Source organism: Peromyscus californicus, unplaced genomic scaffold (assembly GCF_007827085.1).
Source record: "Peromyscus californicus insignis strain IS unplaced genomic scaffold, ASM782708v3 Scaffold_24__1_contigs__length_46423439, whole genome shotgun sequence".
NCBI classification, from domain to species: domain Eukaryota; kingdom Metazoa; phylum Chordata; class Mammalia; order Rodentia; family Cricetidae; genus Peromyscus; species Peromyscus californicus.
The window spans coordinates 17,618,727-17,629,447 of record NW_026294535.1 but is presented as its reverse complement, the minus strand read 5'-3'; the positions used below and the strand labels follow the sequence as shown (position 1 = coordinate 17,629,447).

The 10,721-nt window shown below is 49.8% G+C and overlaps 1 protein-coding gene across 1 annotated transcript; it reads right to left on the bottom strand.

Moving 5' to 3' along the window:
- Window positions 1-2,775: 2,775 nt before the first annotated feature.
- On the bottom strand, window positions 2,776-7,036 carry Dusp6 (dual specificity phosphatase 6). Its single transcript, XM_052753213.1, has 3 exons — window positions 6,197-7,036; window positions 5,276-5,716; window positions 2,776-4,278 (listed from the first exon to the last, which is right to left on the bottom strand). The coding sequence occupies exons 1-3, from the start codon at window positions 6,594-6,596 to the stop codon at window positions 3,971-3,973; spliced, it is 1,149 nt and encodes a 382-aa protein (XP_052609173.1). The 5' UTR covers window positions 6,597-7,036; the 3' UTR covers window positions 2,776-3,970.
- Between the last annotated feature and the right edge of the window lie 3,685 nt (window positions 7,037-10,721).

Sequence of the window (10,721 nt, the reverse complement as noted above, 5' to 3'; positions counted from 1 at the left end):
TATCCTTTTACAAGTCCCACCCACCCGTGATCAGAAGGTTAGAAGTACGAGAAGAGCCTTGAATGATAGATAAGCATTCACTCATTTAACAGACAAGAAAAAACAAGCAAGCAAACAAACAAACAAAAAACTCAGTGAGGCTGAAAGCCTTGCTCAGGATTACTTCCTTCATTAGTGAGAGAACAAGAGTTACATCTTGCAGGACAGTGGTGGCGCAAGCCTTTAATCCCAGCACTCGGGAGGCAGAGGCAGGCGGATCTCTGTGAGTTTGAGGCCAGCCTGGGCTACAGCGCGAGATCCAGGAAAGGCGCAAAGCTACACAGAGAAACCCTGTCTTGAAAAACCAAAAAAAAAAAAAAAAAAAAAAGAGTTACAATTCTTGCCTTCCAATTTCGGGTGCATGCAGATCTCCGTTTTCATTCCTCTGAAGACTGGTGGTATTTTTTTTTTTTTATCCCCAGACAACCCTTCTTCATTCCACTTTTAACCCTAAAGCCTGTCCACCCCACTAACGGCTGCCCTGAGCTTTCTGCCGCACCCACAAAACCTGCGGACGACCTCCTCTCCTCCAAGAGCCCCCTCCTCCCGCCACAAGGCCGGGAAGGTAGTACTTTCTCCCAGACCGGAGGATGGCACAAATGGGGACAGAAAGTGAAGGAGCCCGCAGAGCCGCAGCTGCGGGCGAAGGTTGCCCCTGGTAACGGTGAGGGCTCCATTCAGGAAACCAGCCCAACTCTGAGAAGGAAAATGATAGCCTTCTTGCTTGGCTCCTTGCAAGCACAAAGAAAGCCGACAGGGTAGCAGGAAGAAAGGGAGGCTACAGGCGGGGTGAGGTGAGGGCCCATGCTGTCAGTTACAACCTCCCCCCTTTCAGAGGAGCAAGGGAAGAAAAGCATGCAGCTCTTTGGATCTCCTGGCCTACGTGAACCGTAAAAATCACCCTTTTAACGTGAACCCTTTTGTGGGAATAGAGGAAGCAGGCACCCCTGCGTTCACCAGTCTTACAAAACAATATGCCAGGAGGAGGGGAGAAACCCCAAACGCTGCAACTTTATGGGGACCCTAAACTCTTCGTGCTCTGCCTCCCTCGCTCAGCCTGGTGACAAAGACCATTTGCTCCCAATTTATTGGACACTTCTTTTTTTTTTTTTTTTCACAGCTTGAGCTGCTTAAATGCTGCAAGCTCCCTCTCCTGAAATCACTCTCAGACACTTGCTGAATGGGCCAGGCTCAATTATGCTCCCTGCACAGGTTCAGCTCACACTGTGACCCTGCCTGGCTTCCTGCTATTCATACGTGTTACTTCCCCTTTGTGGTAATGGCTTGTGGCACTTGGCCAGAAAACATTATTAATTTCAGAAGTGGACTGACAAACAAACCCTCAGTGAAATAAGAGGAAGTACTGGGGGAGGCCAGCTGTCGGCTGGAGCCCGGCAGTAGGAACTCAGTGTGCAAGTTCGGGGAGGGATGGAGATGTCGGTCCACCAAGGGGAAACGCGCTAAAATTACCCACAGCGCCACCCCCGTCCCCACCCCACCCCTCACCCCTCCACGGAAAAAGAAAGAAAAAAGAGAGAGAGAAAAGAAATCAGAGGAAAGGAGGAATGAAAGCGCTCAGCTACTTGAGCTGCAGCTGGACAGGAAACGCTGCTTGCAAATCCCTACTTTGAACGGGGAGTTTAGGGAATGCCAGGAACGGAAACTCTTCAGAACTGGATTAACGGGAGCCAAGCTGCACTGCCTGCCTTCCGTTTCTGCTTTCTGGGTTCCTGCTGACTTGGGGACACCCAAATAGGAGCCTGACTCGGTTATTTTTTTTTCTGCAGTTTGGTTTTTGGACTTAGTCGCTTAAAAAAAAAAAAAAAATCACTCCCAGGCATGTGGGCACAATTGCTTGCAGAATGAAATCCACTTGCCAATGACATGTTAGAATGCCGAAGAGCATGGCAGTCGTCTCCCGTGGTGTTGCTGGTGTCGAATGCTCAGTTTCCCATTTCAAAATGGTAGAGCTCAGGTGTGAGATCCCCAAATCTACGTCCTAGCACTTATTACTCTAACAGGCATGCCTTCTTTCTACCTTTGGTTTATGTACTTCCGTGCTCAAAAAAAAAGTCTCCAAATAAATAAATAAAAATTTAAAATGACAGAATGCCCAGCCTTTGGCTCAGAAGGAAATTTCAAGTCTATAACTGAGGTTCAGTGGGGGTTCTGGCCTACATTCTGAAACAGCTAAGCACACAAGCAGACTTGAATTGGGAGAGCAAGATTTCATCCTAAGCGACCACTTGCAAGTCCATAAGAAAGTCAACATGCCATCAGAATGTCATGTGCACAGAAGGGGGGGGCATTTTAGCTTGTGCTAAGATAACTTCCAGTAGAAGCAGACAGCCTGGAAAAAATGATTATCTCTACTTCCTTCCTAGCATGCCAAAGGATTATGGAGTAGAGGATCCTGCAGGGCAGAGGTTACCATGTGGCTGTCATTATCCTGGCACAGTCTTCTTTTGGCAATTTATAGATAGCCAAACCATAGAAGGGATATACTGTGGACTTCATTTTTCCAGGGGAAGAAAATATTAAGCCTGAACTACTCATAACGCATTATCTGTATGTATGATATATACCCTATTAAGTCTTCTTGATAAGAAGCAAAATTAATTTCTGTCTGAAAAACAGTAATAACCTTGCCTTGGCCATCACTACAAGCTTTATCAGTTCCCACTACTTAAATGTGTTACTTAACACACTAAGGAGACATTTAAAAATAAAAACACATTCAATAGCCAAAATAGTTATTTATTAATAATTTAAGGTTTTACATTCTTATAATAAATTCCAGCTCAAAACTTTACACCACGAACATCATGGAGCAAGTTAGTCCTCCCTTCTCCACAGCCTGATGCATCCCACCTATCAAATGGGTACCCATGCTCACACACACACAGACACACACTTCCAGTTTCATATCATTTTTTTTTAAAGGAAAGAAACCAACCATAAGTATTGCATTTGAGGTGACACTCCCTGAAGAATTTTGTACAGAGGTAATAATATACTGTTGAGCACAGCTAAAGTTAAAAAAAAAAGTGAACCCACAATTTTGGTGTCTTCCCAAGATACCCCCCCTTTGAGACAATGTAAGCCAAATATTTACAAAGGTAAGGCAGAGTCAAAGTACATTAAGGGGGGGGGGGGGATCAGAAGGAAGATATATGAAAGATACTTAAGATCGCACCTTAACAAAGTCTTAGTGATAATAATATCTGCGAAAATGTCATCAGAATTGGTACAATTAGGTCAAGCATGCTGCAAATATACCCTTTGGATTAGAAAAGAGCAAAATTTTCCTTATTTTGTTTTAAGTGGCATACTGCTCTTCCTCTCCCTTTGGACTTCTTTTAAACCCTTCAAAGATAAAAACAAATACAAGCCAAACAAACACTGGTCAAGTGATTTAAAGATCAAATATTTACAATAATCAATTAAAAGAGTATCAGTTCTGTTTTTGTCTTCCCAAACCGATACCACAAATACAGAGCTAAAATCTCTTTGGCTCCACTATATGCAAAGTTGAATCAGTCTTCACTGAAGACAATATACAGTTAGTTCCAGATGCAACAGGAAACAGCCATTGGAGGCCCTAGAGAACACATGCCCCTACCCTACTTCTTGGCCCTACCCTCTTCATCTGGACGGACATCCAGTCCCTGCTTGGGTAGGCTGGGGTACGGGAGCAAACCTATTGCCATGGATCTAGACAGCATGTCCTGTCCTTCCAGAAAGAATGAATGGAGCAAATCTCTCCCTCTGTAATAACCAATTTTGCACTTGGCAACCTTGTCCAATACAGACAGCTGGTGACATTTTTGACACCTGAGGCCACACACAAAGAAAGCAGCCTGCTCGCTGCTGCCCAAGAGAAACTGCTGAAGGAACGGGACACTCCCAGCTAGGCCAAGTAGGGTGCCTTTCACGTAGACTGCAGGGAGTCCACCTGGTAGACATTCTGGTTGGCGGGAGTGGTGAAGTAGAGTTGCTGTGCTGGAACACGGTTGTCACAAGGGCTGCTGAGTCCCAGTGTCCTTTCAAAGTCAAGCAGCTGGCCCATGAAGTTGAAGTTCGGGGAGATGTTGGATTTCTTCATCTTGACAATGTCATAAGCATCGTTCATGGACAGGTTGAGCTTTTGCATGAGGTATGCAACAGTCACGGTGACGGAGCGGCTGATGCCTGCCAAGCAATGCACCAAGACACCACAGTTTTTGCCTCGGGCTTCATCTGTGAACACAAAAAGAAAGGCAAGATTTTACTAGACCGAAAAACCACCCTCTGCAAATGCTCAGCCTAAAATCTGAATTAAGACGGAGCATTCAAAACAATCGTGTGTGGCAGTTGAGCCCTGAAGGCCAGAGAAAATGTATAACTGAGATAAACATGTACACCAAACACAATGACATATTTCAGATAGTTCCTGTAAAGAGAGCTTTTGTATTACGTTTCTACCAACGATAAAAAAATTCCTTAATGTGTACATTCTTTGCCTCAGCATGTGAGTACCAGAAATCCTGCAATATGGTCCTGAATGTCTCTCATACAGACAAGCAGACTGCAAGGGTCTATTAAATTATTCTCCAACTGTTATGCAGCTAACAATGGAGGTATTCAGGCATTTTAAAAGAGAGGGAAGTCACAGGGGACAGCCATTAGGAGGAACAGGATGTCTACAAGGCCTGAAAATGAGTTCCTTTGTAATAGGAAATGCACCACAATGCCTGGAGATTCGCTTCTCTTAGGCTCCGAGCCCACAGTTCTTCCTGCTGAGATCAGGTTACCCAGAGTCTCACTGTTACCAGCACACTGCAGTATCACTCAACTGGGTAACATTTAGTATTCGAACTGCTTTCCAACAACTAACTTGGGTGTCCTAAAATAACTCCTGGGTCTTTTTAAAATGATAAAGCAATTCTAGGATTCGGGTCTATTAAGTGAGTGGCTCTACTTAGCTCTCTTCACTCTCCTACTCTGACTAGAGACCCACACACACAAACACGCCGATTGGGAACAGCCTTTTAAAAGTAGAATTAAATGGTTCAAGGAAATGTTCCAAATAGTCCCCATGATCTGCTATGTCAAAGGGCCCTGTGACCCTTTACAGGAAGGTAAACCAGAATTAAGAACACTCTAGGAACAGTAAAGACCTGCAGGCCAGCAAAACAGCTTGCAGAAAAACAGATTAACATCTTCAACTCTATGAATGACTGTAAATCAGTCTCACCTATGAAAGAAATGGCCTCGGGGAAAAACTGGGACAGGTTTTGGCTCCAGTGATCCGAAATAGGGATTTGCTTGTATTTGAACTCCCCTGCGTTCTCAAAGAGGTTGGGCAAATTGGGGGTGACATTCAAGATGTACTTGATGCCAAACTCCTCCAACACGTCCAAATTGGTAGAGTCCTTGGCACAGCCCAGGTAAAGGAAGGGCAGAATCTCCACCGGGAAGGACGGCTGGCTGTTGGACAGCGGGCTGCCATCCGAGTCCGTTGCACTATTGGGGTCTCGGTCAAGGTCAGACTCAATGTCCGAGGAAGAGTCGGAGCTGATCCGCAGGCCCCCGAGCCCCAGCACTGGCAAGGGCGGGGAGCTGCTGCTGCTGCACGAGCCGTCTAGATTGGTCTCGCAGTGCAGGGAGAACTCGGCCTGGAACTTACTGAAGCCACCTGCCAGAACAAGAAAAGCAATCTTGTAACCAGAGACGCCGTAGTAATTTTCAGCTTGTGAGAAGCACCGCAGCTGGGTGCAGGAAACACTACCGAGGCACCCAATGAACCCCCTGCAGTCCTAAGAGAAACACACTTAAGTATGCACCTTTAGGAACACAACCGGCTACTTCCCCCCCCCCAGGGAACTCTTATTCATCTGGATCCGGAAATGCAAAAAATTGACAACTCCTCTTAATATTTTGACCTACCGCCACCTCTCCAGTCTTCCGAATCTTAATTTGAAATCAAACCAAAAGAAAGCGAGAGGAAGGTAGAGGTTGCCTGGTTAGATAGAACCCTTTGGGGGGTGGGGGGTGGCCAGGGAGGAAAAGCTAACACGCGGACCCAGCTCCCCTAAGCAGAACGCACGCGGCGGTCGCTACCTCGCCGGCGGCTTCCCCAGCCCGCAGCCCTGCACACCCGGGATGCACAACATACCTTCCAGGTAGAACGCCCGGCAGCCCTCGTCTTTGAGTTTCTTGAGCAGCAGCCCGAGGACCGACTCCCCACCGGTGTTCTCATTCCAGTCGCTGCTGTTCTCGTCGTAGAGCACGACGGTGTCGGTGCCGCAGCGCCTGGTGAAGCGGTCCCGGTCCTCGCAGCGCGTGAAGAGCGCGCGCACCGGCAGGTTGCCCTTCTGCAGACGCCGCAGCATGATGCCCGGGATGGCCACGTTGATGGCCGATTCGATGTGCGACGACTCGTACAGCTCCTGCGGTCGGCAGTCCATCAGCAGCAGCCGCTCGTTGCCCAGCTCCAGCTGCTCGTTGAGCCACGCCACGGTCTTGCTGATCGCCATTTCCGACGCGAAGGGCACGGGTCTGAGCGTATCTATCATGGGGGTCGAGCTGCAGGAGAAGGCGGGGTGCCTAGCAGACGCCCCTCGAGGCAGGCATAGGCCGAGCACGCTGCCCGAAGCTGCCGCTCTCGGAGCGGGGTTCGATTCTGCCTCGCCTTTGCCAAGCCGAGGCTAGCGGTTTGGGAAGGCGGCACGGAAGCCAAGCCGGTGGTCCCTCTGCACCGGGCTGCAGGGATCACTCTTGGGAGTCAGCGAAGCTCTCTGAATGAAGGTACCCAGTTTTGTTCCTCCCCAGTGAATGAAATCCAATTAATTCGGACTCCGTGCCACTGAGAGGGGAGAAAAAGAAAAAGAAAAAAACGTCTAGCGGCTCCTAATCCTTCCCTCTGAGGCTGCACCTCAGATCCAACCCGGTTGGATTCAAGACTCGGTTTGCTCACAGTCCCTAGGACTCGGCGAGAGCACACCCCCTGTGCGAGGCAGCTCCTCAATGGATACAAACAGCCAGCGTCTCAATGGATACATTCTCTCCGCCAGCCAATGAGCGCGCTGCGGAAGGGGCTGTTGCCGTGGGGACGGGCCGGCTGGAACAGGTTGTGTTGATGAATTGTTAATGAGTTTGTCATTCACAAAAACGGAAAGGAATTTCCGCTCCGGATAAGCCCCAGTGCAAACAGGCTGCAACTGCGGGCTCGGCGGGAGGAAGGAGAAAGAGGAGGAGGCGGTGGTGGAGGAGGAGCAGGGCACATAAACCAGGGCACTTCAGTTGTCTCGTGTTTCCTTCTGTTGAGAGTTCACACTTCGCGTCGAACTCTTGCGCACCAGTGGTGCAATTAGCAAGCACAAAAGCCCTTTTTCGCGACTTTTGCGCTCTCAAGCTAGCTTTAATAAAACTTGGTGGGTTCCCCCTCACCTCCCCTTCAAACTCTCGACCCGCCAGAGCCTCCCTCTCCGTCTTCCTTTAGATCGTGTGTGGCATTTGTTTGGCTCTTTAAAACGTCTAGTTCTGTTTGTTCTGATGCTCTTTTAGCCGAGCCTGTGTTGGGGCTGGTGAACTGCCTGGGCTTTAGTGACCCGACGAAGTGTTAAATGCTAATCCAACATCTTTCGAAACAAACTAGGGTTTTGTTGAAACATTTTGAAGCAACTAAGCAAACAAGCGTTTGGTTGTCCAGAAAACCAGAAGCTCTCCAACCCCAGGTTTTCTCAACTTGGGGGGGGTGGGGTGCAGAAAAAAACCTCGTCGGCTAGCCTTACACTTTTCTTTTGCTTTGGTGGCATGAGACATTCTGAGCCATTGTTCCGGAAATCTTGCCTCCCCCAACCACGGGTCACCCACCGAGCTCGGCGGAGTCGTGCTCCTTTAATGATTTGAGACCGGGAGCAGGAGTTTGCCTTCTAAGAGGAACCGGTCTGGCAAGGCAGCCTAGGTTAGGTGCCTAGGACGCCTGGCCTCACCAACGATCCCGCAACCAGGGAGACGAGGCAGAGGGCTCCCGCAAGAGCTGCAGGCTGCTGGAACTCAAGCGAAAACGGCGACTGGCTACTGTGGACCGTGAGGCCGGCCCCCGATCCCTCCTTGGTTTCCTGCGGTGCCCGAGCCCCGCACTGAGCACTCTAGAAGCTCCAAACGCGCTTGCGCGCAGTGCGCTTCTGGCCACAGCCGGGCTGCTCTGGGGGAGGGGGGGGGAGCTGCGGTAGCCTGTAGGGCCAGCGCGGGACTGTCGCCTCGGGAAGAGAACTAGTGCGGGTGGAGAGCCAGGGGAGTCCGTATCCGGACCCCGTGGTTCCCAAGATAGGGTGGGGAGTTTCAAGGACAACCTCCGCTGCCTGTACCACCCCGCAGGCAACTTAGGACGGAGGCGGCGCGGCTCCGGAGCCGGATGGAGGCGTGGCCGGCGGGGGCCGCGACGGCGACAAGGGCGCATTCCCGGCGCGCACAGCTCTATTGTTATATAAAAGTGCCGAGGCCGCCCCTCCCGGACGGAAAACCACCTGTGTGCGGCGGCGGCGGCGGCGGCGGCGGGCCCTGCGGAAGGCGCGGGTCCCGATCCGGTCTGCCCTCCCGGCCCGGCGGAAAGGAACCGCTCATTGTCTGGCAGCGGTCGGGAGGCGGAAGCGCGGGCTGCGGCCCCTTCCCGAATCCCGGGCGCGGAGGGCGCCTGAGGTCACGGGGTCTCCCCAGCCCGGTGCCACGCATCCCCATCCTACCTGCTGTCACCCGCAATGCAATTTGCATTTTGAATCACCCTCCTCCTCCTTCTCCTCTGGGGTTTGGGGGAAATGTGGGCTAAACAGGGCGACTTCGAGGTCCAAGTTGCCAATTTTGGAGCTCTCCCGCAGGCAGGCGCCCCAGGAGGAGCGTTTTGATGGAAATGGGGGGTTGCCTCCATCCTCTCTCCGCGCCTTTTTTGGGCTGCGCTGGGAACAAAACGCCCATAATTCCCTGAATGGCTTCCAATTCCCGCTGGGGTAGGCCTGCGCTGCAGCTGACGCCCCCGGATCCTTCCCCATCTGTTACAGGCTTTCCCACCCCGAGACGTTTCATCTGTGGGACCAAAGGCTAGGAGGAGGAGAGCGGGGTGCTCTGCCGCGGAAACGTGAAGGGAGAGCCTCAACCTCCAAACAGAAGAGGGAAGGAGGTTGAGTTTCTTTCTACCGAATTTTAAAGCGAAGCCACCCGAGATTAGGGAGGATGATCGTAACGTCTTGGCACGCGTGGGAAGCGAAGCATTTGTACCCGCGTTTCTGAGTTTGAGTTATCTCCCACTTCCTCCAAGAAATTAGACCTTTTCTACCTAACTGCGCTCAGTTACATGCTTTCTCCTTGTATTTTGTAGGGCCGCTGTAATATTAAATGGACACAATGAAATGCCTGGTAATGGTGTGCTGTTGGCTGGTGTGTTTATGTGTTCTGAGCTAACCTACCTACAAAATGGCTTGAGCCGTTTAGTTTGGTTGTGGTTTTTTTTTGGGGGGGGGGGGGGGTATTTCCTGATCCAAACACTCCCTTTGAAGCCTGCCTGGTAGCCTCTCTCACTTGCAGACAACCTCTCAGAGGACTGCCCAAACCAGTTTAATTCACTCCAGTTTAATAAAACAGGAGAGGTCCTAGCCCAGGCTCAAATGACACCGTAGCGTTGTTATAGCTGGGTGGATCTAGATAGTGTCTAACTTCTTGCAGTTGCATTTAAAATTTTTGCTTCATCACATCAAACCAAGACAGTTGAAATAGTATGTATGAAACAGTACTGTAGGGCAGGCATAGCCTGGTTTCTGTCCATCTGGGTAATTTTGGACGGTCTTCAGGAAATTTAACACACACTAGATAACAGAGATTAAGGAACTGGCCTGAAGCTATACGGTAACAAAGAATGTGCTCTGGTTTTGAGGTCAGACCCTAGATGACCAGGTTCAAAGATCATTAAGCTTCCATTTCCTGCTAAGACGCACAAGATTTTAAGTTGCTAAGTTGTATGTACATTTTGCATTTCAGCTACACGTTCAGTAGCACACACTCCACGTATGTTAAGGGAGGTTAAGGCTCTTTCTTTGCCCTTCTACACACCGGGTGGTTTTTCTTCACTAGTTAACCATTCACAAGATGAACAACATTCTTTCTTCCTTGGGGTATATGTCATAGCTTCTAACCCTCACAATTTCAGTTGCTTATCTAGTAGCGTGGACCTGGGTTCAGATCTTACTTCTATCACTCGCCGATATTGAGGCAGCACTACTCAGTGTCTGCTGAACTCTTATGAATGAAATAGACAAGAATGATGAGGTAAAGTGCTTGCTTTTCTAACAACTATGAGGTCCTGAGTTGAATCTCCAGAACGCTTTTTTGTTTGTTTGTTTGTTTCTCTGTGTAGTCCTGGCTGTCCTGGAACTCCCTCTGTAAATCAGGCTGGCCTCAAACTCAGAGAGATCTGCCTGCCTCTGCATCCCAAGTGCTGGGATAAAAGTCGTGCCCCACCACCCAGTTAAGAACCCATATTTTTAAAAAAATTAAAATTAAAGCTGGGCGATGGTGGCGCACGTCTTTAATCCCAGCACTCGGGAGGCAGAGACAGGTGGATCTCTGTGAGTTCAAGGCCAGCCTGGTCCACAGAGTGACATCCAGACAGGCACCAAAACTACACAGAGAAACCCTGTCTCAAAAAA

Bases quoted from the DNA above. Each gene is read 5' to 3' on its own strand.
- Dusp6 (XM_052753213.1), bottom strand. From the start codon at position 6,596: ATGATAGATACGCTCAGACCCGTGCCCTTCGCGTCGGAAATGGCGATC. The intron at 5,717-6,196 runs GTATGTTGTGCA...TTGTTCTGGCAG, and splicing joins CCGGGCGTTCTACCTGGAAG to GTGGCTTCAGTAAGTTCCAG. The intron at 4,279-5,275 runs GTGAGACTGATT...TTGTGTTCACAG, and splicing joins CGAGGCCATTTCTTTCATAG to ATGAAGCCCGAGGCAAAAAC.